Here is a 27,303-nt window from a genome sequence, read left to right as displayed (position 1 = left end):
CCCAGGCATTGGTGTCCAACTCTCCTTTCCTTGCTTTAATCATCTCAATTTTTAAAACTTCTGTTTCTCCATGGCCAACCTAGAGAGCTCGGGTTTGTCTTGTCCATGAGGACTGCCTAACACATAGAGTAGCCACTCAAGAAACACTTGTTGACGGACACACCCTTAGGCTGTTCTCCCTAACTCTACCCATGCTCTACCGCAGATCTGCTATGCAGAGGGGCATAGAATTAATAAAGTCCTGGGTCAAGCGGTCCCCATTCACACACACCTTGGCTTTCTTTTCGGGGAGGATGAGCCCCTTTTCTGTAAGGCATGTGAAGGCTGGAGGGTTCTGGAGACTTTCAATTTCTTCAGAGACCCAGCAGAAGGAGTAGGCGCTACTGGTCGGGTTCAGTATTGTAAAAGTCCTGGCCGAGGGTGGAAGAATCGATAGCAGAGAGTGAGAGAGGGGCTTGAGGATTAAGAGAAACTTTTCTAGACTGTTCCCTAGCACACTTCCTTTATGTGGGAATCAGAACTGTTCTGAGCACTTCGTTACTGCAGAAACAAAAACTGCATCTCACTTGGGGATCCCAAGTGTGGCTAGGGTTCTGGACTTTGGAATAATAATGACACCAAGGGCTCTTCTGTCCCAGTGATCCTCTGCGGTCAAGGCAGTGGTCAGGGATCCTATTTTTATGTCTTCCAAGTTTTCCAGACTGTCAAAACTAGGGAGACAGAAGTCAGCTTCCTCACGGAGGCAGTTCTCAAAAGTCAAACCCCAGGATAGCAAGCATGCTTCTACGTGTCAGTCTAGCTTGCTACTCTGAATTCCTCCTCTGAGTTTTTAGAAGGACTGACGGATATGAACTCAACTAGTGCAAACCTAAATGACTCACCGGAGATTCTTCCCTCCTATGCCCACGCTGGTGAACTCAATCACCCGGGTGTTTGGATCCAGAGCCCCAGCACTAGGCCCTCGGAGATCTGGGTTGCGCCGATGACCGCTGATGTAGTCCGAGTCTTTCAGGTCAAAATGGCAGATGGGCAGGGAGCTCCGCCCTTTTGCTGACAGGACTGGGCCTTGCTCTCCAGCTGGCAGGTTAGGAATCCTGAGAGGATAAGGTTATTTTGATCTATTTTTAACTTTTTAATCGATTTTTGCTTTCGTGGTTGGAAATGAATATGACACCCACCAGAATGTGAGCTCCATGAGAGCAGAGGCTGGGTCTGTCTCGGTCAACAATATAACCTCAGTGCCTTGAACAGTACATGATACATAGTAGGTGGTCACTAATTAATTGTGGAGTGGATGGATGCATGAATGGCCTGAGTATGAGGAGTCTGAATTCTGGTTCCTTCTGTGTACCTTACTATGGCCTCAAGTTACTTCCTTTGCCAATGGTGAGAAACCCTCCCTGCTGTAAGGTCAGCACAGAGTCTTTCCCTCTGGGCTCTTTCATAGGCATCTAGTGGGATACGAAAAAGGACTCAGACATCCTTACAAAACTACCCTGAGCTCCTTGGAGAAAGTACACTAGATGTGAGCAGACCTTGAGCCCCAGCACCAAGCTTAGGTGGCCCAGGTGTGGGAAAGGTCCCTGCAGTGTGATTGCAGGGTTTCTATAGGTCTTATTGTTCACATAGGTCTCTGCCACCCTATGCCATGGATCACAGACTTCCTCTAAGGTAGGTGTTCTCCATGGAGCTGGCCGGGGAGTGGGTGCCACATCAGGGACTTTCATTGCCAGATGTTACTGGATTGACTCTCCTCTAACTGGACCTGGGCCCCATCTGTCCCTCGCTTACTATGTACCAGGTCCACCTCCTCCATCGCCACCACCACCTAATGTTTATCGTACTTATTACATGCCAGGCACTGTTCTAAGCTCTTCACTTGAATTAGCTCATTTAGTCTTCACAACTCTACAAGGTGGGTATTGTCATTTGCATTTTACAGAGGAGGAAACTGAGTCTCAGAAAAGGTACAAGAAAGCTTTCCCAAGTTCGTGCTTGCCCCAGGACTGGAACCCAGCTGGCTGCCCACCATCCTGTTGCCCAGTGGAATCCTGTACGTGGCCGGGAAGGGGAGGTGGGCGGGAGACAGGGTCTACAGAGGGTTGATGAGCTATACAAAAGACTGGATTCTCCTTGCTCTCCAAAGGGAAATGTGGCAATGTGGGGCTGAGGAGGGGTCTGGGGCTGGAAAGAATGGTGGGCGTGGTGGGACAGAAGAGGGGCTAGGAGCTGCAGCGCTTTGTGCTGGGAGATCATCTCCTTACTGGCAGAAAAGATTGCTCTCGAAGTCTCCAACCTCCGTTGGGGAGAATTTCACTTTGAGCTTCTGAGTCTTCCCCACGGGCACCATGCCCGAGACGGGCTCCACAGAGAAGGGTGGCAGGGAAGCTTCGTTCCAATGGTCCATGGCACTGTCCAGGGTGCTGCCCGTGTGCGGCGTGGCCTGGCTAAGCTGGTCATTTTGGGAGAAACCTGGGGGCAGATAGAGCGCCAGTGATATTCTGCACCTGCAGTGGGAGGGCAGGTGGAGGGCAGCCCACTCACAGGCCCTAGGCACCCTCTGTGGGCTCACCTCTGCTAGCGGGTATACTTTGGGCCCCAGGGCCCAAAGAATGGGCTCCCATCTCTCACACGAGACTCATGAAAATTACTTCCATTAATTACATCAAGTTTTCATGTTTGTTTCCTTTTGGCTCAAGGGGGTGGGTCCAGTAGATGTCTGTGGGTCATGTGCCTCAAGAATAATGGGCTGTGAACATAATTTTTGGAGAATGATTGCTTCAAAGTAGGGGTTCACAATCTGGGGGCCCATGGAAAAGGGCTCATTGGAAAGGTCTGGGAATCTCCAACTTGAAAGAGAATTAACGGATAATTGCCCACTAAGTGTTGGGCTCTTTTTAAAGTGCTTCACATATATCAACTGCAAATTGGGCATGGGTGTGTATTTTCCTGGGGAGACAGCTCATAGCTTTCATCAGTTTCTCCAAGAGTCTGTAATCTTCTAGAAGGTTAAGATCTAAAAGAAAAGATTCCTAGGGATCTGTGAAGGTTAAGATCTAAAAGAACAGATTCCTAGGCATCTGTGTGGGCCCCAGGAAGGCAGATCTCAGCTCTTGAGTTTCTCAGGCCCATTTGGCTCTGCAGATGCCAGGAGGCCTCTGCTTTGCTTCTCCTTTGCTACTTAGGGGGCCGTTGGAGCAGTGCTTGCTTCTCCATGAACAAGGTTCTTCTACTAACTGGGGACCCAGTTCAAGCCCTGGGTTTTACCCGTCACCGCATTTACCTTGGTTATCTGGCATTGCAAAGCTGACAGCCTTTGCCGTCTCTTCTGAGATCCAGCTGAATTCCAGCTGCACATTTCCTGAATTAATCAGTTCAAACCTGCAAAGAGATGAGGGAATGGCATTGAGAAATGTGCTTCAGAGTTTTGTCCTGTCTGCACATCACCTGTACCGTTAACTTTTTAAAGTCAAGTCACTTCGTTTCTTAAATATTTCTTCAAAGACAAGTTTTAAGCAATTTTATCTGAAATCATGCATGCGATATACTAGTTATATTTCCTTCTAAAACACACATACACTATATATAGCTATTAAAAGTAAAAGTATGCAGATGTTTAGCACTTAAATCATCTTGCATACTACCGGAAGCCTGTGCAATGAGCTCACAGCCTGCATCATGGTAATCCTGAAAAATTCCCATGAGAGAGGAAACAAACTATTTCACAAGACAGCACCTTCCTCGGGAGCAAATTCCAAAGCCTCTCCTTTCCTGAATTGCTTTCCACCAGAAACAATGTCCTTGTGGTCAGAAACCATTTGACCCCTGCCTCAGATGCCTTCACTGGCTGAGACACAAACTTGTCTCAAATTCTCAATTAGTGGAGACTTTTCTTGTCTCAAGTTTCCCTGCTCTTAGACAAGAACTGGGAGATAGAAGCTTTTTCTGGAATCACGATTAAACTTGATCACAGTCACAGCAAGAGGATGAGGCCTTGATGTAAGAAAACCGTTGTTCAAGAGAAAGAAACACACACGCTCTTCCCAGTTTTAGGGGAGAAGTAGGAGCTGAGAGTTGCGGGTGGGGGCAGTAGGTCTAAAGGCGGGGTTTAGGGGTTAGATTCCCATTATCCGGTCCAGGTAGACCATGTAGCTGTGCCTGAAGTCAAGTGCTTTGGCCTCAGGGGCTGGTGTGAATTTATGAATTGTGTGAATTTATGAGCACTGGTCTTTATCCTAAAGCAAATTTTTATGAAGAGGAGAAATCTCAGTGGCACAGAATACTTTTAGTAAAACGCATTCTTGGTTTAGGTCCAGGAGTGAACAAATGCTCTGTAAAAGTCCCGATAGTAAGGTTTTGAGCTTTGCGTGCCAGAGATTTCCGCAGCAACTGCTCCGTCTGCTGTGGAAGTGCAAAAGCAGCCGTGGACGATAATAAACAGACGGGCACAGCTGTGTGTCCACATAACTGTAGCTATAAAAATAAGCAGCTGGCTGGGTTTGGTCCACGGGCCAGAGTTTGCCAACCCCTGCTGTAGGTAAAATGGCCATCAGCAGAAGATTCCACTTCCTGCTTCCTATCTTTTGGTTCTGTAATAATTTGAGAGGACGCCTTAAGTGCCACAAATGCAGAATGAGTTGAACAAGTTAATTACTAATTTTTACAATGCAGAAATGTAAGTGGATTTCGCTTTTGTGTTTGTAATTCTCAAAGAATAGTCACAGGCTTTCTCTCTGTCTATGTTGCTCTCTCTGCCTGAAGGCCCTGTTTCTCACTTCTTCACCTGGCCACCTCCTATTTCTCCTCCAAAGTTCAGCTGGGCCACCACTTTGTCCGGGAAGCCTTCCCAGACACTTGTCTCTCCCCATATCTTGGTCTGCTTTAGGTACGCTTCCTGCAAACCCAGAGCACCGTACTGCAACCATCAGTTGAACTACTTTCACCCATTCCCCCAACACCCACTATGAGCTCTTTGAGAGCAGGACCCACAGCATCCTTGTGTCACCTGAGCGTGGATAAAGGGTTAACATAACCCTTTCTCCTTCAAAGGACAATTTCGACTTTGAATTAATTTTCTAGTTCTGTTTCTGTGGGAGCCTGATAAGAGAGAAATGTCAGCCATATTATTAGACAACTTTGTTTATAGTAAAAATGACCCCTGATTGGTAACTTGCTTTGGGCGGGACTGGGAGGAATCATGATTCCCTGGAGGGAGGCCATAGCACTGGGGTTCTCTGAGTGTAGTGACTCTTGTAACTGGGCATGTCCCTTGCAGGGATCCTGGAAGCTATAGCCATGGAGTGGTTATGAGAAATGTTGGCTTCTGTTGGTCACGGCCTTCTAAGCTAAGATGGACCCCATGCCCGCCAGCGTAGGTATTGTCCAAGCTGTCACCTGGGGCAGGGGCAACAGGAATAGTTCCTGGGTGGTGATACGGGCTATTGCAAGGACTGTTCCCACCGAAGCCCATTGCCTGATGTCACCTTCCCGGTAAGACTGTCTTTCCAGGTCTACATCTTGATTTTAAGCATGAACTTCAATAGTTTTGTGGGTGTGAATGTCTCACTGGACCTACAAAGACCCTCTGGTGCACAGATGTGATGTCTGGTCTAAGCTGTTGTGGACACTGAATAAATATTTGATGAAGGAGCCAGTGAATGATGGAGTGAAAGAACTTCTCTGAGAGTGTCGGGAGGCTTCTGATGACTCACTCAAACACTCGGGTCTGGGAAACCAGCGTTTCCTTAAAGCGCACGTCGCTCGTCTGGCACTTGTACGAAGCGAAATTCACGTGGGCACTGATCTGCAGCTGCAGTTCTCGGTAGTTTTCTTCTAGTACTGAGTAAGCAGGCTCAGGATCCGTCTCTATCACCTGTAACAAAAGCAGCCGTGTCCTCGGTGATGCAGAGCCACCTGCCTCACAGGAATAATGGGGAGAAAAAACAGTGCTTCCTTCTACCCAGGCAAATGAGAACCAACTCACAGACTCAAGTTCCAGAAGAAATGATGAGGCCAAATCTAAAATGACTCAGAAGTAGGAAAGGAAGAAATTGAACAACAAGAAATTACTGAGAGCATCACGACGGCACAGGCATGAATTTTGGGGTCAGATATGCTCCAAGAAGGTAGAATAAAGGAAATCAAAAAGGTAGGAATAGATATTAATGAAACAGAAAATAAATCTAAAACAGAGAGGACCAATGAAACTAAAAGCTGTTTATCTGAAAAGATTTAGAAAACCTGTGGTGAGAATGATCAAGAAGAAAAAAAGAGAAAATATACATAACCAATATCACAAATGAAAAGGGAGATATCACTATCCATCCCACAGATATTTAAACAGACGATAAGAAAATACTGTGAATAATTTGATGAAGATGCACATGAAAACTCAGTTGAAGGGAAAATTCCTAGAAAAATAATTTAATAAAATGGACTCAAAAACAAATTAAAAAAACCTAAAGAGTTTTATTACTATTAAAGAAAATGAATGGTAGTTAAAAAAACATCTTTAAAAAGACCTAAATAGAGAGATATACCTTGCTAATGGAAAGGATGAATTAATGTTATAAAATTATCAATCCTTCCTAAACTGATTTATAGATACAATCCAATTCCAATCAAGTTTCCATCAGGGTTTTCACAGTACTTGTTTAAATGGATTAAAAAATTATTTAGAGAAATAAAGGGCCAAGAATAAGCAAAATACTTCAGAATAAAACAATATGGAGATAATCATGAAAAGATTCATTAAAGTCAAAATATGAGCGATAAATACGGCAAGCACATTTGCAGACAAAGACAGGAATAAAAGAGTTTATCAAAAATAAAATGACTAATACTCTTATTTTTCCAAGATAATGCCCAAGTGCTTTCCAAAGTGGGCTGTACCAATTTATACTCCTACTAGCAAAGAGCCACTCTGGAAATGCTTGGGCATTTTCTTGGAAAGCTGAGCATTCACACATCCTGTGACTCAGCAATTCCACTTCCTGTGACTCAGTTTAGGGATATAAACTCTTGCAAATGAACACCGTGTGACATGAACTATAATGCTCACAGAAATACTGTCCACAGTAGCAAACCCCAACTAATTTTCAAAAGAAGAATGGGTATAAAATAATGCAATTCTATATAGGAGTGACATGGGTGTGCTACAGCCGCCTGCAACAATACAGATGACCACACGCAATGACCTTTAAAAAAAATAAAGTTAAAAACTACACCTAAACAATATGCCTTTTAGAATGCATAGGTTAATTTTAAAAAGAAATAAAAACAAAAATCAAGGGAATGAGATCCCAGGGTAGTGACCACGTCTTGGAGAGAGGCAGGGGTGGGATGGCTGAGAACCACCCAGGTAATCCTGGTTATACTTCCTGTGTTGGGTGTGGGTTTATTATATTATTTATTTATATATTATATTATTATTAAATTATTTTAATTATATTATTATAATTTTATTTATATTATATTATTAAAAAGAAACCAACGAAGGGATAATTAAAGGAGGGGCACACATGGACCAAAGATGAGATTCTGACGCGAACAAGAGATTATAATTAACTTAATTCTGGACACTGAGGGAAAAAGCAAGTAGCTAAAAGACTAGCCATGAGGTTTCTGAAGAAGAAAAAAGTGGGAGGATTTGCTCAACTAGAAACTAGATATCAAGACTTAAATGAGAGGGACTTCCCTGGTGGTCCAGTGGCTAAGACTCCGAGCTCCCAATGCAGGGGGCCCGGGTTCGATCCCTGGTCAGGGAACTAGATCCCGCCCACCACAAATGAAGACCCTGCATGCCACAACTGAAGATCCCACAAGCCACAGCGAAGATCCTGCATGCTGCAACTAAGACCCGGTGCAGCCAAATAAATAAATAAATAAAAATTTTTAAAAGACTTCAGTGAAAGCTCTACCAATTAAGGTGTGTGGTTTGTGTGGTCCATGTAGTGTGGATGGCAGGTGGCTTGCTTGGAAGTTCAGTTCGCCGCTTTGGAAACCCAGGTCAGGTGGAACAGGGACCGTTTCCTTTTTCCATGAAAGAAGGAAATGATGAGACATTGAGCTTGAGGGCAGGAGGCATCCAAGCACGGCAGGCCTGGACAGACTGGGGCTTGGTGTCCCTACTCACTTTTCGTTTTGTAGTGAAAGTCCCAGGCGTGTTTCTGAGCACGTCCACCCACTTGACCGTGCGCATGCGGTCGTCCCAGTCGGGGACCTGGTCTGCAGGGAGCTGAAACATGATCTTGGAGAGCTTGCACTTGATCCCCATCTTCTTCAGGTTGATGGGCACGTCTGACTTCATGGTCACCACTATGTCCTTGGCACAGCCAGGGTGGAGGTGGCCCACCTGGGGAAGAGCCTTGCGTTAGAATTTTGGGGAGTTCAATCCTGAGGACTCTTGATGCCTCATGGTGCCACTCTAGGGGCAGGGTCAAAAGTCTTGGCGAAAAATAATGCACCATTCAAGCCCGTATATGTAGACCATCTTAAATAGGAACAAGATGTTCTTAGATAGAAATTTATTCATAAAAGCAAGAGCAGCTAATATTTACCAAACTGTTACATGCTTCAGGCACTATGCTAAACCTTCTCAAAATTCTACTAACCCCCACGACAGCCCTATGGGATGTACAGCTACCACCCCTATTTGATAGACAAGGAAACTTGTAACTTGCTCAAGGTCATACCATTAATGTTAGAAGATCTGGATTCAGACCCAGGCAGTATGGCTCCAGGTACCACACTCTTAACAACCTGTACTTCTCAACCATATGACCTATACAAATTATGGACAGATGTACACAGTACCTTAGCAGTTCTCAGAGTATGATCTAGTGACCTTTGGGGGCCCCGAGGTCTTTTCAGGAGTTCACAAGGTCAAAACTATTTTCATCAAAATACTAAGATGGCATTTGACTTTTTCATTCTCACTTTCTCGTGAGTATATAATGGAGCTTCCTAGAGGTTACATGATATACGATATTGCATCAGATTGAATGCAGAAGCAAATATGAGAATCCAGCTCTCTTCTACTAGGCCAGATATTAAAGGGACTTGTAAAAATGTAGAACAGTGCCACTCTTCTCGCACAATTTTGTTTTGGAAAATAAAGCTGTTTTCATAAAAATATGGTATTTATATTAACATGTAATGGGTTTGTTATTATATTTTAAATGAACAAATACATGTTTTAAAAGATTCTCAGTTTTAACTTCTAATGTGGTAAATATTGATAGACATAACCCACATAAACAAAAGCTCTTTGAGGGTCCTCAGTAATGTTTAAGAGTATTAAGGAGTCCTGAGACCAAAAAGGCTGAGATTTGCTGAAGTGTTCCAGATATATGGGAAATCCAATTTGGTTTGTAGAATAAAATCATTTGTGATTGAACATGCATAAATGCACATACATATACCCAAATACATACTATATATAGTTCTTTCATGTTTCTAATAGATAAAAAAACCCCTCCTCCGCTGGAAAGTGAAGGGAGAAGAAAGTTTAATACTTCCCAAGGCTACAACTGTGTGTGTGTGTGTGTGTGTGTGTGTGTACACATGTGGGTGTATACCCGAGTGTGTGCCCGTGGGTGTGTAAATGGACCATAAGAAGCTTATCTCTACCTTCTTTGACTATCACTTCATGTCTCTCCAGGAAGCAAAACACTTCTTCCTGATAGCACCCTAATTTAAAGGTGGCAAAGTAGGGTCCCCAACCCTCCTCGCTCTAACCCCCTAGAGTTCTGTGCTTGAACAAACTCAGTGGCTGAAACAGAGCAAGAGGCCATGGATACATCCAGTGTCCTGGGAACTCAGAAGTGAACTGTCTGTGAAAAACAAGTGCTGGCCAGAGGTGAGGCTCTGCTGCCACGTGGTCCTAGGCCTTGTTCGATGTCGAGCTTTGGTTAGCAATTCATAAAATGTGTGCTTGTGAGACACTCAAAGAAGGGGTTAAAAAATTCCAGGTAAAACAAAGTTGACTAGGTTTTAATATGCTGAAGGGCATGTAGAATCTGTAGGAGAAAGATGTAACTTGTAACATTTTCTAAATCTCTGTTGTCCACAAAACCCACCACCCCCATTTTAGCTTTTGATGAACCACTTTTGCAGGACAAATGCTCCAAAGAACACACACCATGGGGGACACAGGTCTACACCTGGGGATGGGAAGACTGGGACCTGTCTTCATCCATGGAGGTCTCCATGGAATTCCTCAACCTCAGTCTTGGTGACCTCATTCTCTGCTCTTAGGCCAGAGGGGACATTTCTGGTACCAGGTCGGAGTGAGGGATGCATCCATCCCAACCTATGTAGCTGTGGGAATGGGCCGACAATCAAACTGGGGTTGGCTTAGGCCTAAGGGAGTGCAGAAAATAAGGACTGGTTTTCACTTACCTGTGGGGAGAAAGAAACTGTGGCTAACAGGGGCCATTCGAACCGTATCACATTTACTTGGCTGTGATTAGTGATTGTGAAGCTCACGTTATAGCTGTTTCCAATGTGGCAGTCCCCAAACTGGATGTGGTTCACCAGAGCAGCTAGGGGACAGAAGCAGGGGGCAGTGAGTCCCCTCTTGCCTCCTCTGCAGGCTCACTTCCCCACGGAGGCAGCTCCTGAAAGACACTGTGCCTCACCCTCATGCAACCCCACCTTCCTTGGATGGTTATACTGGAAACGCCTGGCGTCCTTCACCAGCAAGCTTTCTCTCCTATAGGGGAGTCTACTTATCCACCCATCCATCCATCCATCCATCCATCCATCCATCCATTCATACATCCATCCACCCACCCACCCGCTCCGGCCCTCACCTCCATTTGTACAAAGGAAAACATAGCTCCCCACTGCCCGCCCACCAACTCCATTTGTTTGCTGAAACAGTACTATTAAGGGCTGGAATTGCCACACAGAATACAGAAGTCCCCATTAAATTTGAATTACAAATAAATGATGAGTAATTTTTAGTATAAGTATGTCCCATGCAAAATTTTGGGACACAAATATACTAAAAATTATAGTTTATTTAAAATTCAAATTTAATATCTAAAATTCAAATTTAATGGGGACTGCTGTGTTCTGATTTTCTAAATCTGGTAACCCTATTAAAAGTATGAAATCTGATTTCTGAACTAGGGTGCATTGCTGGCTCCTGCTTGACCCCTGATAAGAAAGATGCCACCCTGTAGCTACAAACAGAGGTGAAAACACCAGATAACATGAGGAGCACTGATTTTAACCCATGTTGTACGGACTGCCTAGGGCTACATTCCAGGACTATAATTAAGCTCCTAGAGAAACTGTGAGACTGTGTTTATAACTCACTTCATAGCAGTCAGACTCACAATTAGGGTGTTTAGCAAATGCTTTTTGATAATAATGAAGAAGTAAATATTCTCCTACCCAAAGAATATAATCAACCAAATGAAGTCACAGTGCTTGATAAACTGCAGAGCAGCATGTCTTAAGCTCTAATGTTCATTCACACAGATCACCTGGGGAACTTGTTAAACTGCAAACTCTGATTCAGTAGGTCTGAGGTGCTGGGGAGGCGTCTGAAATTCCCATTTCTAACAACTCGCACGTGACGCTGATGCTGTAGGTTCTCAGACAGCGCATTGAGTAGTGAGGCTGCGGAGAACGGTCTCCTAGAGGTGGCACAAACCTACACCTTCTCTAATTAACCCAGCCCGCCATTTCTCTTAGAATGTCTAGGGTACATGATACAGATGAAACAGAGGATGCCAGTGCAAGCCAGCTAAAAGATAGAGACAGGGAAAACCAGAGAGAGACATGGATTCACTTTTTAGCTAATCTGGAATTTGAATTTCTCTTATTAGCCAAATTGGAATTTGAGCTCAAAGAATAAGCTCCCCAAGGGACAGACTCTCTTATTAATTACACTTTGGAACTCCAGGCACATGCACACTGATGCTCAACAACTGTTCTTTGAGGGAACACACGGATGAATGCAGTGATTGAGTCAGGCATGAGGGAGCATACAGTAGCAAAGAGGAGATTCAGTCCTAAATTCCCAGGAAGCTAGCCAACCTGTTATTTAAATTTCATCCTTATATAAAATGAACCACAAGCCAACAGGTGTCAACACCTCACTGCTGCTTCTCTCACCCGCCACGAAGTCTTCCATCATGTTTTCCTCGATGATCTCAGAGATATCTGAGGCCTCCTGGCTGGAGGAAGCCACCAGCCCGCGGATGTTGTCCAAGGTGATGTCATCCTCGTAGCCCTCTCCCACCACGTGGATGACCGTCTCCTCGTACTGGTTGTGGATCACTGACAAGTGGATGATGCCTGCCATTCTCCCAACCTTCTGGGAGTGGAAAACAACATCAAATTCAGCTGTGTCTCCAGGAGGAACAACCAGGGAGGCTGTGTGAGCCTTCTTTGCTGCAACGAAAAGAGAGAGACATGATCTAGAACCAGATTAAAGGAAGACGTATCCATAAAGACCTGGACTCTTCAAGGGAAAGCAGCCTTCATGTGGGAATGAGCCTCGCCTAGAGAGGCCATCGGTGACGGGACTGGGCATCTGACTCTGGCTGGGTACACGTTCGTCCCCTAACAAAACAGCTACTGGGACCCATTGCTCTCTAGAAGATATACTTGCCCTACTTACCTTTTGCTTGTGGTTTGTTTTCCTCTATGATGTAGATGTAGGAGGTAGATGGCTTCCCCTTCAAGGAGAAGACTCCTAGTTGGTCCTGCAGGTCAACATGCAACTGGCATAAGGGAAATAGATTGAGTGTTAAGCTTATGGGCTGCTCATGAGTTCTGAACTGAAGTGAGACACTGTGCTGTTGGGGGAGTAACCCCAACAATCATTGAGCCTAGTGTTCACTTTTTCGAGTTTCTTACTAAGAGAGATATAATAAATATTATACCTGGAGAGGACAAACAAAAATTTAGCTCAGCCCTTGCTATACAAATAAGGAACCAGAGGTCCAGAGAGTATAGGTGACTTTCTGGATTACCCACTCAAAATGGGGTTGCCAAGGCCTCTGTTACTGACAGAGGCAGTTGTGAAATATACACTAGACTAGTAAAATGGAAATGAATATTCGTCTTTCCATGCGGGCTTGCATGAATATGAGTTCCTAAAAACCAGTATCTTCTAGGTACTAACACATTAGTTGCCTGATAGTGTCATGCTGAGCGTCCTGCCAAGATAAGAGGAAAACCAAGGTGGACATCTGACTTACTTGGAGAAAAGGGATGCTTTACAGCCCACTGGAAGCCATGTAGCTGATTAAAAAAACCTAAAGCCATATATCATATTTTATGTATGAGGAACCAGCAGACATTTTTAGAAGATAGAAATGCTGGCACCATCATGAACAGGATTGAACAATACAAAAAATGAGGCACGAAGAAGGAAGAAATAGTGACATCACATAGGAAGCTTCTGAGATAAAAATATATATATTTAGAAATAAACTTAATAAGAAACTATACAGAGGAATCATATGAAAAAATATTGACATAAAAGAAGATGTAAATAAATGGGTTGGAATCCTAAATGTTGTTCCTGGTGGAGAGCCTAAATACTCTAAAAGTAGAAATTCCCCCCTAAATAATTCATAGGAATCCCAATAGGATTTTGCGAGGAACATTATAAAATGATGTCTAAAGTTCATCTGAGAGACTGTTAAAAATTCATTAAGAAAGATTAGAAAAAGAGAGAATGGGTGCTAATACATTTTATAAAGCTACAATAATGGAAACCATTCAGGGTAATAGTAAACTAGGTAATGTGGACTCAAGACAATAAAGAAATGCAAAACAAAACCCAAACAAACAGCGCCCCCCCCCGCCCCCCCGCACCGATTTCAGAAGCATTACAGAGCTAAGAAGATAATGAAGAGTAACCAGACCAAGATCTGGGATGTCTAGAGAGGCCAGCCTAACTTTCTGGGCTGTTTTTGACCTGGGGCATTCGCCAGTCGGGAAGAGGCAGATGGGAGGCTGAACTGTGCTTTTCTGACGGTCTCTTGGTGTTAAGAGGGCAAAAGTCCTGTGAGGGGTGGGAGTGTTTTCTTTGCTCTAGACTAGGACCCCAAAGGTCTGCACAGTAAGACAAAAGTTAGGCTGGATATAAAGCAGCTCTCCCAAGCATAGCAATCCTGCTCAGCATTATCTGTCTAACACAGAAAATCTCAAGCCCTAAAACCAGTTTAAGGTGATCCTGCGTTTCTAGTGCCCCCAAGTGCTAGGCAGAAGCAAATGAAAATTGTCTCTGAAGAAAAATACATCCTTAACCTAATTATTTCTAAATTAACTTTTCAAATATAATACAACACATGATCAAAAATAACCAGGCACATGAGGAGACAAGACAACAGGGGCAAAAATGAACAGAAGCAGCAGATATCAGAAGTAGACCCACTGGGGCTTCAGATTTTGGAATTATCAGGTATAGACTGCAAAATGGCTGTGATTACTGTGTTCAAGAAATAAAAGCCAAGTCTGACAATTTTGGCATGAAACTAGAAATCATAGAAACTGGTTATGCAGATTTGAAAAACAATCTAATAAAAATTCTAGAACTGAAAAATATAATAACTTAAGAACTCAATGGAAGGTTTAATAGAAAATTAGATATAGCCAACAGGAGAGCTAATGAACTGAAGGTAGGACAAAAGAAATGAAGCCCAGAGAAAAATGGATGGAAAATACAGTGAGGTTGTGAGACATAGAGGATATAATGAGAAGACCTTCCATACATTGACGTGGCTTCCCAGAAGGAGGGACGAGACAGAATGGAATAGAAACAATATTTGAAACACATATAGGAATTTTCCAAAATTGACTCAAAACATCAACTGCAGCGTCCAGAAGCCTGGTGAATTCCAAGAAAAATCAATTAAAAGAAATCCATACCTAGACACATCATAGTAAAACTGCAGAAAACAAATACAAAGGTACAAAGCCAGGGGAAAAAGACTGCCGTAGAGGAACATTTTTGACTTATAAGCTGACACCTCAGCCATAACAATGGAAACTAGAATACGCTGGAATAATATCTCCCATTTGCTGAAAGAAAACAACTGCCAACGCAGAGTTCTACAGCCAGCAAAATTTATGTTAAAAATAAAGGATAAATTCAGATTTTCAAATAAAAACTGAGAGAATTCACCACTAGCAGACTTGCATTAAGGAAATATTGAAGAGTATTCTTCAGTAGGTAGAAAAAGGATCTTAAATGGTAGGCTGGAGATGCAGGAATGGAGAGCAATAAAAACGGTAACTTCTGGGTGAATCTAAATGAGTCCTAACCACATAAACAACAACAACAACAGTAATAATGTCTGTAGAATCCAAAGCCCTCCACAAACTGTCCCCTCACTCTACCCTTCTATATTTTATCTCTCACTGTTCTTCAACCTATACCCTATGCTCTCACAAAGCTGGTGCTTACTAGTTCCTATTTGTACCTTATAATTTTTTTTGTTTGTTTTTGCTTCTGTGCCTTTGTCTTTGCAGTTTTCTTTCTCTGCCTAGGCTTCACTCACCACAATGCCCACTTACCGAAACCCAGCTATATTCTGCGACGACGCCCAGCTCAAATGTCATTTTATAGTGAAATGTTCCTGGATTCCTCTAGAGGGGAGTAAATTATTTTCAAAAGTCCTACAATTCTTTCTATAACACTTACACAATTTATCACTTTTTTTTGTAAAATAAAAACATAATTGCTGAACCAAAAGTCCCTTCTGATGTTATATCTCTCGCCCCTGATGAAGTTTCTTTCTTTTTTCCTTATTACAAATGCAATGTTCATTACAGAAAAAAAGTGAAAAAATAAGGAAGACACTCAGAACACCCATAATCCTACCCACTCAGCTTGGTGTACTATCATTGCTCACTGCCTCGCACAGTAATTATCAGTGTACTATGTATCAGTGTACTATGTAATCAGACCATGCCTAATTCCCCTCTGCATGTCCCATGTCTTACCCAGGTTAACGTATGAGGAACATCAAAGAAGTCCTCACAAGTTAGGGATGGCAGAAACCCCAATGTCAGAAGTCTTGCTTCTAAATGATTCTCCCTTTTCACCCCATGCTTCACCCTCCAGCAGTACCTTGGCAGGGATGGTGCCATTGTTCTTGAGGACAAGAGGCAGTGTCTCTGAACGACCAAGCAGAAGCCTCTTAAAGAGGAGCAAGGGGTTTCCATATTGGTTATAGAGAATCGGCCGCACAACGGTCACTCGAGGGAGGGTCCCCTCTCCAACAATATCAAACATGAGGCTTCGACTCTTGGCCAGGTTGCTGCAGGGAACAGAAAGGTCAAGGCCTGTCAGCCTAGCATGGCAGGAATGACATTTCACAGAGAGTGTGGCCTGCTGCCCTGCTGGAGGAGGGGGAGCTGGGGAGCTGGTACCTGGGCAAGCCGTCCAAGGTGGCCTCAAAGATACACTGGTAGGTCTGCATGGTCTGTGGGGTGAAGGACACCGTGGCAAAGGCATGCGAGCGGCTGGCAACACACATCTTGCTGGGTTCCACTTCAAAGATGTCAGTGATGCGGGCAAAGATCTGGTTGGGGGCGGGGAGGAAGCAGGGATCGGTGTGTGTGCCACTTTGCGTCTGTACGAGGCTTGCTGCTCACCTCTACAAGCCCTGCTGTGACATCTCCCTCCTCTAAGCTCTGCAGTAGGCATGTCCACTGCTTGCATAGTCATGATCCTGGAAGGAGCGGCCTGGGTACTCAGGGACCCACCCCTGAGCAATAATTGGCCAGACCTGTAATCTTGGACTCAAACAGATGAACTAAACCATATCTCAGATAGTCAGATCCCCTGGCCGCCCCACCCCGACACACAAATAAATTAAGATGCCAGAGACCCCTGGTGGTTGCTGACGTGAGGCTGAGCTGGCCAGACTAGAGAGAGGAGCAGTGGAGACACCATGTGTGAGAAACACGTGGCTCTTGGCAGATGGGGGACCATGGCTGGTCTTCTGAAAGCTGGATTTCGGGTGACAGTTCCAGTCCCACAGACCTCTGGCTACATGCTGTGTTCTGCCCTGCGTGTGAGCTCTCGGATTCACTGAAGCAAACCTTGCTATGTTGGGGCCAGCCTGAGTGGGTTTCTGCTCCTTCTAACTCCAAGAGCTTTGGCTAGAACCACCTCCCGCAGCACTTTCTCTGCTCCTGTCTTGGGGCAGTGTCTGGGGGGGACTGTATGGACTGTAGGGACCCCCGGAACGGCCTCAGAAGGAGTTTTTATTCTCACGGGAGGCAGGTGGGATTCAAGACTGACTATTCCTTCTTGTTCTTAAGCTGAGAGCATAAGGTTTCTTTCCTCTTTCCAAGGAATAATCTGCAAATTAAGGAGGAAGATGACCTAATGTCTGCAAATCCCTGTTAAAAACCGATCTTTGTTTAGAAATCAGCCTTGCTCACTTTTTACGTTTTTAGAACAGAATAGGGAGAAAGCTGCCCTTTCCTGTCCCCAAAAGGTCAGAAAGTGATAATAGTCTCTCAACCCGTGTCCCTCTGCGGTGACAGTCCCCCGGAAATGCACACCACTTTTGGCTCTAGACTAGACCAGCCCTCTCGGTCATCTCCCTACCACCATCAGCCATGAGAACAATACCAACTCTGGGGCACAAGGGCCACCTGGGCCGAGATTCTATCTTCGGGCAGAGAACTGATGTGGCTGAGCTGACACTAGCAGTGTTTGCAGTACATTGACTGGAAATCACGGGTGAGTGAAACCCACTGACTCAGCCCTCTCTTTTGGTACCCTGAATTTTCTTTCCACTGCGAGGGAAAAGGGTCTCAGTATGGTGTGACTCAGACAGGGAAGGCAGTTTTGGTCTGGCAGACCCCGAGATGGACACTTATTATTTATCTTGCACATAGATGAGGCTTGGCTTTAAACCAAGCCTTATATCCCTAGGCTCTGGGACCTAGGGGAAGAATTTAGCATTTCTGAGCCTCAATTTCCCCAACTATAAAATGGGGATAATAACACAAAATCTGATACTACAAACTTCTGAGGATGAAATGAGATAATAAATGAAAATCACTTAGCACAGTGCTCGGCATACAGCAGGAGGTCAATAAAGGCTCACCATTTCACCTCACACTTAGAGTCTGACACCCCCCAAATCTCCCTCGCCAGACCAACATGCCACCTGAGCAGGCTTCATGACCCGATCTTTGGCTCTCCCCACAGTGCTTTGTCCCGTAGACACATGAGTGTTTGATGAAGGAGTGCGCTGCTCCGTCGTGTGAACCAGTTTATCACAGAGGTACCCAGAGGAGACGCCTACTGGGATAAACATATGTCCCTTCATATAACTTGCAGGGGGCCTGAGAGCCAGATAATCCCCATTCACAATACAGGCTCCAGAGCAGGGGTTTCCAAGAGCTCTTGCCCTGGCTTTATGCCAACCATGGTGGGCCGGGGCCACTGGGGCTACTCACCTTGTTGGAGACGGGCTTAACCACAATGTTCACGTCACAGGCGATCTTTCCCATGTTGGAGATCTTGAACCGAGCCTTGGCCTGATGGCCCACCAGGACATTGCAGAAGATGAACTTGTTCTCATCTTCCACAAACAGCCCCCCACTCTCTATGGTCTGCAGGATGCTGTACAGATTGGCGCTGCTACAGAGTTGGTGCTCCTCAAATATCAAGGTGGTGTTGTCGGTCACGAAAGCTGGGGAGCAGAGGGAAGACTGTGAGATGAAGGCTGAGAGCTCGATTCCTGCTCTCTGTAATTCCTAATTTGGAGGTTTAGACTCCAACAAAGGACAATCATAGAGGGGAATTCACACAAGAGGGTGTGAGGGATGGGACAAACTCTGTCTTCTCTTCCTCTTTCGGACTGCTTTTGCTGGTCCCCAGACTCCAACCACCTTTTCCTTCCAATGGTAAGGAGGATAAGATCCGGGGTGAGCTGAGGAAGGGAGGAGCCATTTGGCCCACGTTGGTGAGAGGCTGCAGGGGACCTACAGCCAGAGCAAGAGGAGCTGTCTCCGTGCTTCATCTGAGATCTTTCTGGGTTAAAGTTGTAATACACTCAGTCATTGGCCATTGTTCTCTTGTGCATATGTTACAGGGAGCGGCCTGGCCATGAGCAGGATTCAGTGTTTCTGGGTTCTGTGCCGTATCCCATTGCACCATGATTCCCAGGTCACACTATCCATCTGAGAATCCCAGATCAAACTCAGGAGGACCAGGAGTTTAAAGCTGCACATCCTCTTGTAGGTGTGCATGCCCTGTAAGTCTCTAAGGAAAAATATGGCTGAAGACACCAGAGGAAGATCTAAGGTCCCAAAGGAAGAAGCCCAGCCACGTCTATTAGGCATCTGCAAGGAAGGGGGTTGTTACAGAGGAAGGAAGGTCTTTTAAGGGGTGCTGTCCCATCTGAGTGCCCAGTACCTGGCTGACAGGCTTCGGCCAACAGGCTGTAAGGAATGCCAGCGGGCTGGTCTCTTGGGTCTCGGTCAGAGATATCAATCGCTATAAATTCCTCACATCTTCCCACAGGGTCAGCCACACAGTCAACGGTCACGACCTGCATTCCTCCGGAAGGGATGGAGCCAAACCCAGGGTACACGGTGAACATGCCGTGGGTGAAGCGAGCCTGCAGGAAGGGTGGGAGGGGCAGGAGGGGTAGAGGCAGAGTGGGTGGCAGAGTCTGAGCCCTTCCACCAGAGTCATGAGACGGTGTCAAGAGGGACTGGATAGCGGGGGCGGTTGGGGGGCTCTCCCCACAGGCTCTCTCTGGGCCCAGCTCTTCTCCTGGAGGCAGGGAGAGGCTGGGGGTCTTCGGGGACGGGCTCTCTCGGCACTTCTTTCTATGCACATTCCTTCTGAACAGTCATGGTTAAGTGGGGGTCTAAGGGAACAGACACATTCTACATAGTACAGCACTTACCCAGATGGGAAACAGGGGTTAGCATTATGGACTTTTGAGTCAGATGCTCCTGGGTTGGAATCGCAGCCCTGCTGCGTATTGACGGTTTGACCTTGGACAAGTGACTTCTCTGAGTCTTAGTTTATCAGTAAAATGAAGCTAAAGACTTTACCCTGAGATCACCAGAGGCTTCAATAAAAGAATGTGTATGAAGCAATTAGCAAAGCATCTGGCACAGAATCTCTGCTCAAAACATGGGGTGTTATCATGCACTTCTCTGGTTCTTAGGAGCTTCCTTCCTTTCTTATTTTTTTGCCCTCAGGCTTAATGAGATATATTTGACATATAACATTGTATAAGTTTAAGGTGTATGACATGATGATTTGATACCTGTATATATTACAAAATGATTACATCAATGACTTTTAACAGCTACCAGGAACAGCAGGATTTCATTCCTCCATCTTTCTGGAGCCCCTCCCTCCACACACACCTTAATTGTAGTGTTTACCATGTTGCTTGTCAATTGCTTATTTACCCTCTGCCTTTTATAAGTGTTTAAAATATTTCCTCTACATCCTTTTAGAATCATATCAGTGTTATAACTTTTTCTTTGATAAACGTAATTTAGAAAATTCAAGAGGAGAAGCAAAGTCTATTGAATTCACCTACATAATTGCTTGCCATGTTTTTTCTTCCTTCTTGATGCTCCATGATTCCTTCTTTTATTGTTTACTTTTTGTTTAGAGAACTTCCTTTAGCCATTCTTTTAGGAGAGATCTGCTGGTGACAAATTATTTTAGTTTTCCTTCATCTGAGAATATTTTGATTTTCCATTCATTTCTGAGGGATATCTTTGCTGGATATAAGATTCTGGGTTCAGTGATTTGCTTTCTGCACTTGCAAAATGTTGTGCCATTTCCTTTTGGCCCCTATGGTTTTTGGTAAGAAATCTGCTGTCATTTAAAGAGTTTCCCCCCTATATTGTAAGTATGTAAGGAGTCAGTCCTCCCTCATTGCTTTCAAGATTTTTTGTCTTTAGTTTTTAGAAATTTGACTATGATGTGTGTTGGTGTGGATTTCTTTGGGTTTGTCCTGTTTGAGATTTTCCCAGATTCTTGTATTTGTAGGTTTAAGTATTTTGTCAAATGTGGGAAGCTTTTAGCCATTTTTTTCCTTGAGTACCTTTTCAACCCTAGCTATTTCTTTTTCTTTTCTTTTCTCTCCTTTTTATTTATTTATTTGTTTTTTGGGTGTCATGATCTTTATTTATTTGTGGATTTACATTATTAGTTATGTTTTAGGACAAACATGAATTTCCATTCTTTGAAAACAAAACAGCTTTGTAGAGGTTTATTCTGAATTATTTTACACAAAATAAGGAAATATTTTTGTACATTCACATGATAAGACATTTCATAGGAATCAAAATTATATTTATGAAAGGTTTTAATGACTTAGGAAAATGCTTATGAGAAAGGTAGGTGAAAAAATAGTATAAAGTTATTAATATATTACCTCAATTGTGCACATATGCCAAATATTATCAGTAACTAACTCAGGGTGATAGGGTTAGGCATTGTTTATGCTTCTTTCTATCAATATTTTACTTTTCAACTAGAGTAAGAAAAGACTATTTTCCTTTTATAACAACACTGAAAAAAACACTAAATGAATGAAATAGATAATCAACAAGGACACACTGCATAGCACAGGGAACTCCACTCAATACTCTCCAATAACCTACATGGGAAAAGAATCTGAAAAAGAACAGACACACGTGTATGTACAACCAAATCACCTTGCCGCACACCGAAACCAACACAACACTGCAAATCAACCATACTCGAATATTAAACAAAACAAAATAAAACACTAAATGAGAGATTCACAAGGAAAACCCTCCATCTATGGTTGCTTTCCATTTATCCAAAGAGATGAGATGGAGGCGGCAATGCACCAGGTTTATTCAGGCTGATCAGTCCCACCAAAGGGAAGAGAGGCAGCATGCTCAACTCTCCCCAAATATGCCTTCCTAGTTTGGCTCCTAACCGTTCTCCAAAGAATCTCACTCCTTCTTTCTCTCCTTGCAATATCCCCTACCCTGACCCCACCACCGCCACAAATTCCATCAGACTTCTCTCCAGGGTAGAATTAGCTGGTCCACCATTGCTCAATGACCAGTTATCATTTTTCTTCATTTGCATATGCTTTTAAAATAGCGTATTACACATCCTCCATATTATATATACATATATCCTATAAGGACATTATAATATCCTTAAACTAAGTGGAGACTTTGTAACAGAGTTTGGGCTGAATCCTCTGCTCCACTTGCTTGAATGCCAACTGTGTTCTTTCCTTACTTCACTGGTGAAGTAGTAGCCAGAATGTAAACAGCCATCCACGAGCACCTCCTCCTTACCCTACCTGTGTCTATACAGGGACTTTCTGACCTTATTCTCTCAAATGCACTAATGTAGTATATTTCTAATAACATAGCATACAAATTTTTACATTATTATAGCTCTACAAACACTGTAACCCAATAAAGGTTATTTCTTGAACTATTAAGCAACTAAGTAGTGTAATTACTAATACATTTCCCTCTTTAATACAGTACACTTTCTTTCTGGAGGTAAGAGTGGAGAAGTAGAGCAGAGAGGAAGGAAGAAGAAAAGAAGAAACAGGAAGAGGAGGAACCATGGAGAGAGTCCCAAAGTTGCAACTACTTCAGGAAAGTAGCATAAAATAAAGCCTCTCCAAAGTGACATAAAAAATAGAATGCTTCTATTCTTTTTGTGTCACTCATCACCCAGTAGTCCTGGGAGGCCCTGAACTACAGGGTAGGAACCCCTGCTTGAAGCAAAATAAGAAAGAGTATTGCTACATATTCTGATAAATTTTAATTAGTGCTGTTCATCATATATTTTTATCTCTTTTTTTGAACACATGGTTATTACATTAAACCATGTGACTTCTTTAGTCAATGAATTGTGAGCAGAAGTAAAGGGTGTCACTTTCAAGAGGTAATTTTAAGAGACAATGTATAATTTATCACACTTTCCCTTTCTGTCTGCCATGGCAACCCAAAAGCCTGGGTCTGAGCGTAAGGGCAACCCGGCGCAGTATCTTCCTTCCTCCTGCATAGACATTAGTGAGAAATATTGAATAGAATTTTGTTGTTTAAAGCTATTGATAACTTTTAGGGTTGCCTGTTACCATGACAATAACAGACCCTGACTGATACTAATACCGGTTTAAGTTAATAGCAAACGCTGGCTTGCTCCACAGCCCTACCTATTTCTTACCTCTTTCTGGAATTCTGATGACAGGGTTGTTAGATTTTTTTGTTAGAGTTCCACAGGTCCCTGAGGGTCTGTTCATTTTTTTCCCATTAGACTAAACAGACTTTCAGTAGACTCAAAACAGTCTATTTTCTCTTTTTCTTTAGATTGGGCATCCTAAGACACCTAAGATAGGACACCTCTTGTAAAGATGTCAACATCCTAATCCCTGGAACCTGTGAGTATATTACCTTACATGGCAAAGGGACTTTGTTGATATGATAGAATTAAGAACCTTGAGATGGGGATAGTATCCTGTACTATCCTCGGCCCAATGTAATCACAAGAGTCCTTAGAAATGGAGGAAGCAGACATAAGAGAGTTAGAGGGAGATGTGACTATGGAAGAGGCTGGAGTAATGTGATATGAGAAGGACCTGATCCACCATTGTTGGTTTTGAAGATGGAGGAAGGGAATCATGAACCAAGGAATGCAGGTATCCTCTAGAACATGGAAAAGGGAAGAAAGTGGATTCTCTCCTAAAGTCTCTAGAAAAGAATGCAGGTACCTTGCCAATACCTTGACTTTAACCCAGTGAGACCTGTGTCAGACTTCTGACCTACAGAACAATTTAAACAGGAGAAACAATTTGTATTGCTTTAAGCCACGAAGTTTGAGGTAATTTGTTATAGGAGGAATAGGAAACAGACACAGGGATTTCTATATTTCTGGCTTCAAGTTCACTGAGTCTTTCCTTTGTTTCCTCCATTCTGTTGTTGAATCTATCCCCTGAGTTTTAAATTTTGGTGATTCATTTTTTTCAATTCCAAAATTTCCATTTGGTTCTTCTTTATATTTTCTCTTTCTTTGCTGAGACTTACTATATTTTTATTTCTTCCAAGCATATTTGTAATGGCTTTTTGAAGCATTACGTTGATTGCTTTAACATTTTTGTCAGATAATTCTAACATCTTGGTCATCTCGGTGTCAGCATCTATTGCTTATCTATTTTCACTTAGTTTGAAAGCTTCCAGGTTCTTGGTATGCTGAGTGATTTTCAGTTGAAATCTGGACATTTTGGGTATTATGAGACTCTGGATCTTATTTAACTTCTGTTTGAGCTGGCTTTCTCTGACACCACTCCGGCAGGGGAGGGGGGGAACACTGGCTTGTTACTGCCAGGTGGGGATAGTAGTCCAGATTCTCCACTCGGACTTCTTAGGGTGGGAGTTCCAGTTCCCCACTAGTCTTTGACTAGTATTTCCCTTGTGGGGAGGGGTAAGAGTGTCTCATTACTGTTCTGCTGATTCCATGGGGTAGGAGGTCCCCTGGGGGGATGAGAAGGATGTCTCATTACCACTGGGTTGGAGTGGAAGTCAAGGCTCCCCATGTGGTGTTGCCATTGACAATGGTGGAGGTGACGGTGGGTGATGAATGTCTGGCTCCCTACTGAGTGTTCTTGGACATAACTTTGGCAGGGGGTCAGGGCACCTCATTATAGTCTGGATTGAGTGAGAAGTCTAGGCTCCCCACTGGCCTTTGCTTGAAATATGTGGGGTAGGACCACAGATTTCTCTGTCATGTTTGACTGTAATATTACAGTTCTTATCTGAAAGTTTTCTGTCTTGCTAGGCTACCTTTTCCCGGTCCTTTGGCTAGTGGGAGAAGGCTTTTGTTGGGGCCTTTTTTGGTCCGTGCTTGTTGATATTTCTGGATTGCTGGCTCCCTCAGCACCCGATCTAGGGTATACGAAGCAAAAAGAAATCTCAGGGAACTCATCACTGTGATGTCTATTGGGTCCCAAGGACCTGAGCTGGTGTGATATTTTTCTCTCCATTTTTCAGTCTTCTATGTTTGTCTTATACATAATGTCCATGGTTTTTAGTTGTACTTAGTTGGAAGACTAGGGAAAAAGATGTCTACTTCATCTTACCAGATGTAAAAGTCTTCAAATCTCCTTTTATTTAAATCAATCTGAATGGGCTTCTATTTCATATCAACAAATGATTCTTGATTGAAATACTTATGAAGAGTAGAAACTAATTTTAAAGCAATGAGGAGCCAATGAAGGTTTTAAAGCAAAAGACGATATCCAAATTAAAAGCCATAACTCCTTATTTCAAGATGAAAGTGATATTTCATTATAACTATTTAATATTCCTGCCATAGTAGGAATATTCAAAATTCAAATCTTGCTATCCTAGGGAGGTATTTGTTGCTAGAACTAGTTGGCAGGTTTCTGTTGCCAGAACACAGGGGTTTCTGTGAAAAAGGAAAAGGGTGCTCACCTGGTTTGTGACATTTACGTCTTTCTGAACAGAGTCAGAGAACTTGGTTGCCTTAGAAGGTCCAGTCCTGTAGAAGCTCTCGCTTTCCTGGGATCTTGCATGTCTAACATGGCTGACGCTGATTAAGGAAGCAAGAGTATACCCTCAGGTTGGGGTGGTCATTAAATATCACCTGCCTGTCTGCTTGCAAGGTCCCTTCTCCTTGGAATGGAGGAAAGGGCCTTTCCTTGCCCAAGAGGGCATCGGGGAGCATATTCAGCTTATTCATTATCAGCCAAACTCATTTAACAGTTGTGAAAAAAGTATGCAGCAATTATACTTATTAAATATGATTCATAAGGACATTAAAGATTACTGCAAGTAAATAATAATTTTTAACGTTTACTTGAGTTCAGTGGAAAGTTGTGTGTGGAAATTATTTGTAGACCTCAAATCTTTTATGACTTAAAAAGCGCAATGGCAAATAGATTAAATCCTGTCCCTCTTCTTCACATTTAGAGTCACGGTGTTTTTAAGACTTAGTGTAAACAATAGCACAAACACAGGTTTTGGTAGGTGTTCACTTTACTCGAAACTAGTTTACCCAATAATTGGTTTTTTAGAGGCCAGTTCACCTAAAATATTCAAATGTATTTGAGGTACAATTTTAAACTTTTGAGAGTTTTACATATTTGAGCATTCACTTGCTTAACGACCAGAACAACTGGAGTTTGAGTGCTTTGCATGAATTTGTGTATGCTAAGATGAAAAATAAATTAAAACCAATTTAAAGCAAAACAAAATTATAATATCTATAAATAAACATTATTAAATTATAAATAAGTAATAAAAAAATTAGGTTGAAATTAGATTTGGAAGAAAGACACTTTAGATAGTTTAATTAAAAATGTCTTAATATGTTCAAATTTTGCCAAAATGGAAGAGGAGATCGACAAAAATGTAAAACAACTACAAACAATGTAAAGCTGTATGTCTGATTTAAAACAATTAATTAGAAAGTCAGTCTTAAATTACTGATTATTTAGAAGGTCAATTCATTTGAAAGTCAAGACAAAGTACCTGGGAACTGGTAAAAAACCATCCCTAATTTGTCAAAAAAGAATATGACAAATAAAAGCCAAAAGCACTCAGAAAGGTAAACTGTTTTGAGTAACTGATTGACAGTCACCTTTTGAAGAATACAGAGTTTTACTGTTGGAACAATGATTAAGTTAGCTGTTGTGATAAAGTGTCTTCATGGGGAGAAGGTAAAAACAGTCCCAGGAAAGAAGGCCTCACCAGGCTTTCTCTAGTCCAAATTTCCAGGGTACCCTTTGCCATCCCCCATCATGAAGCACAGCTATGATTTCTTTTGATTTAGCTTGCTGTTATAAATCCTACAGAATGACAGATAGGACAATGACTTACTGGTAAGTAATGTAGCACACTAGGAGCACCAGGACAACAGACACAATCCCGTGCAGAAGATTTTACATTTGTTCAATTAAAATGTATCATATATCCCAAATGAACCCTGAACCAAAAGTGTTGGTTTTAATTCAGAGACACCCAATTTTATTTTATCAGCAGCAAGGGGGTTTGCTTTCCCAACTAAATGAAATTTATTTTGTAGGTTTAAAAATCGGTGTGTTAGATACCTTAGATGTAATATTATGTTCACAGATTCTATAGAGAGCTTAGAAAGCCCAATGCCAAATATTTCTTTTCGACCCACAGCTTTTAGCTTCTGTGATGGAAGGACTCGGGTGTATGGGCTTGAATAACACAGTGTCTTTTATATAAAAACCAGAGCAGCAGAAAAAACCAGGCTAGAGCACGTGGCTCAGGCTTCAAGCA

General features: G+C 43.0%; 1 protein-coding gene across 1 annotated transcript in view; it reads right to left on the bottom strand.

The window, feature by feature from the left end:
• Window positions 1-27,303, bottom strand: part of LOC102985291 (HYDIN axonemal central pair apparatus protein) — a 106,711-nt gene that overhangs the window by 13,789 nt on the left and 65,619 nt on the right. Inside the window, exons 31-44 of the mRNA XM_055078920.1 lie at window positions 25,468-25,585; window positions 19,415-19,619; window positions 18,454-18,689; window positions 16,405-16,556; window positions 16,103-16,292; window positions 12,638-12,740; window positions 12,130-12,408; window positions 10,402-10,544; window positions 8,135-8,353; window positions 5,712-5,872; window positions 3,284-3,381; window positions 2,265-2,472; window positions 882-1,094; window positions 272-410 (exon numbers count right to left, since the gene is read on the bottom strand). Of these exons, the coding sequence (XP_054934895.1) occupies window positions 272-410; window positions 882-1,094; window positions 2,265-2,472; window positions 3,284-3,381; window positions 5,712-5,872; window positions 8,135-8,353; window positions 10,402-10,544; window positions 12,130-12,408; window positions 12,638-12,740; window positions 16,103-16,292; window positions 16,405-16,556; window positions 18,454-18,689; window positions 19,415-19,619; window positions 25,468-25,585 (2,464 nt within the window). The remainder of the gene's footprint in view (window positions 1-271; window positions 411-881; window positions 1,095-2,264; window positions 2,473-3,283; window positions 3,382-5,711; window positions 5,873-8,134; window positions 8,354-10,401; window positions 10,545-12,129; window positions 12,409-12,637; window positions 12,741-16,102; window positions 16,293-16,404; window positions 16,557-18,453; window positions 18,690-19,414; window positions 19,620-25,467; window positions 25,586-27,303) is intronic.

The sequence above is a fragment of the Physeter macrocephalus genome, chromosome 17, assembly GCF_002837175.3.
Source record: "Physeter macrocephalus isolate SW-GA chromosome 17, ASM283717v5, whole genome shotgun sequence".
Classification (NCBI taxonomy): Eukaryota; Metazoa; Chordata; class Mammalia; order Artiodactyla; family Physeteridae; genus Physeter; species Physeter macrocephalus.
Note: the sequence above shows the minus strand (reverse complement) of the source record. Positions and strands in the feature narration are given on the sequence as shown.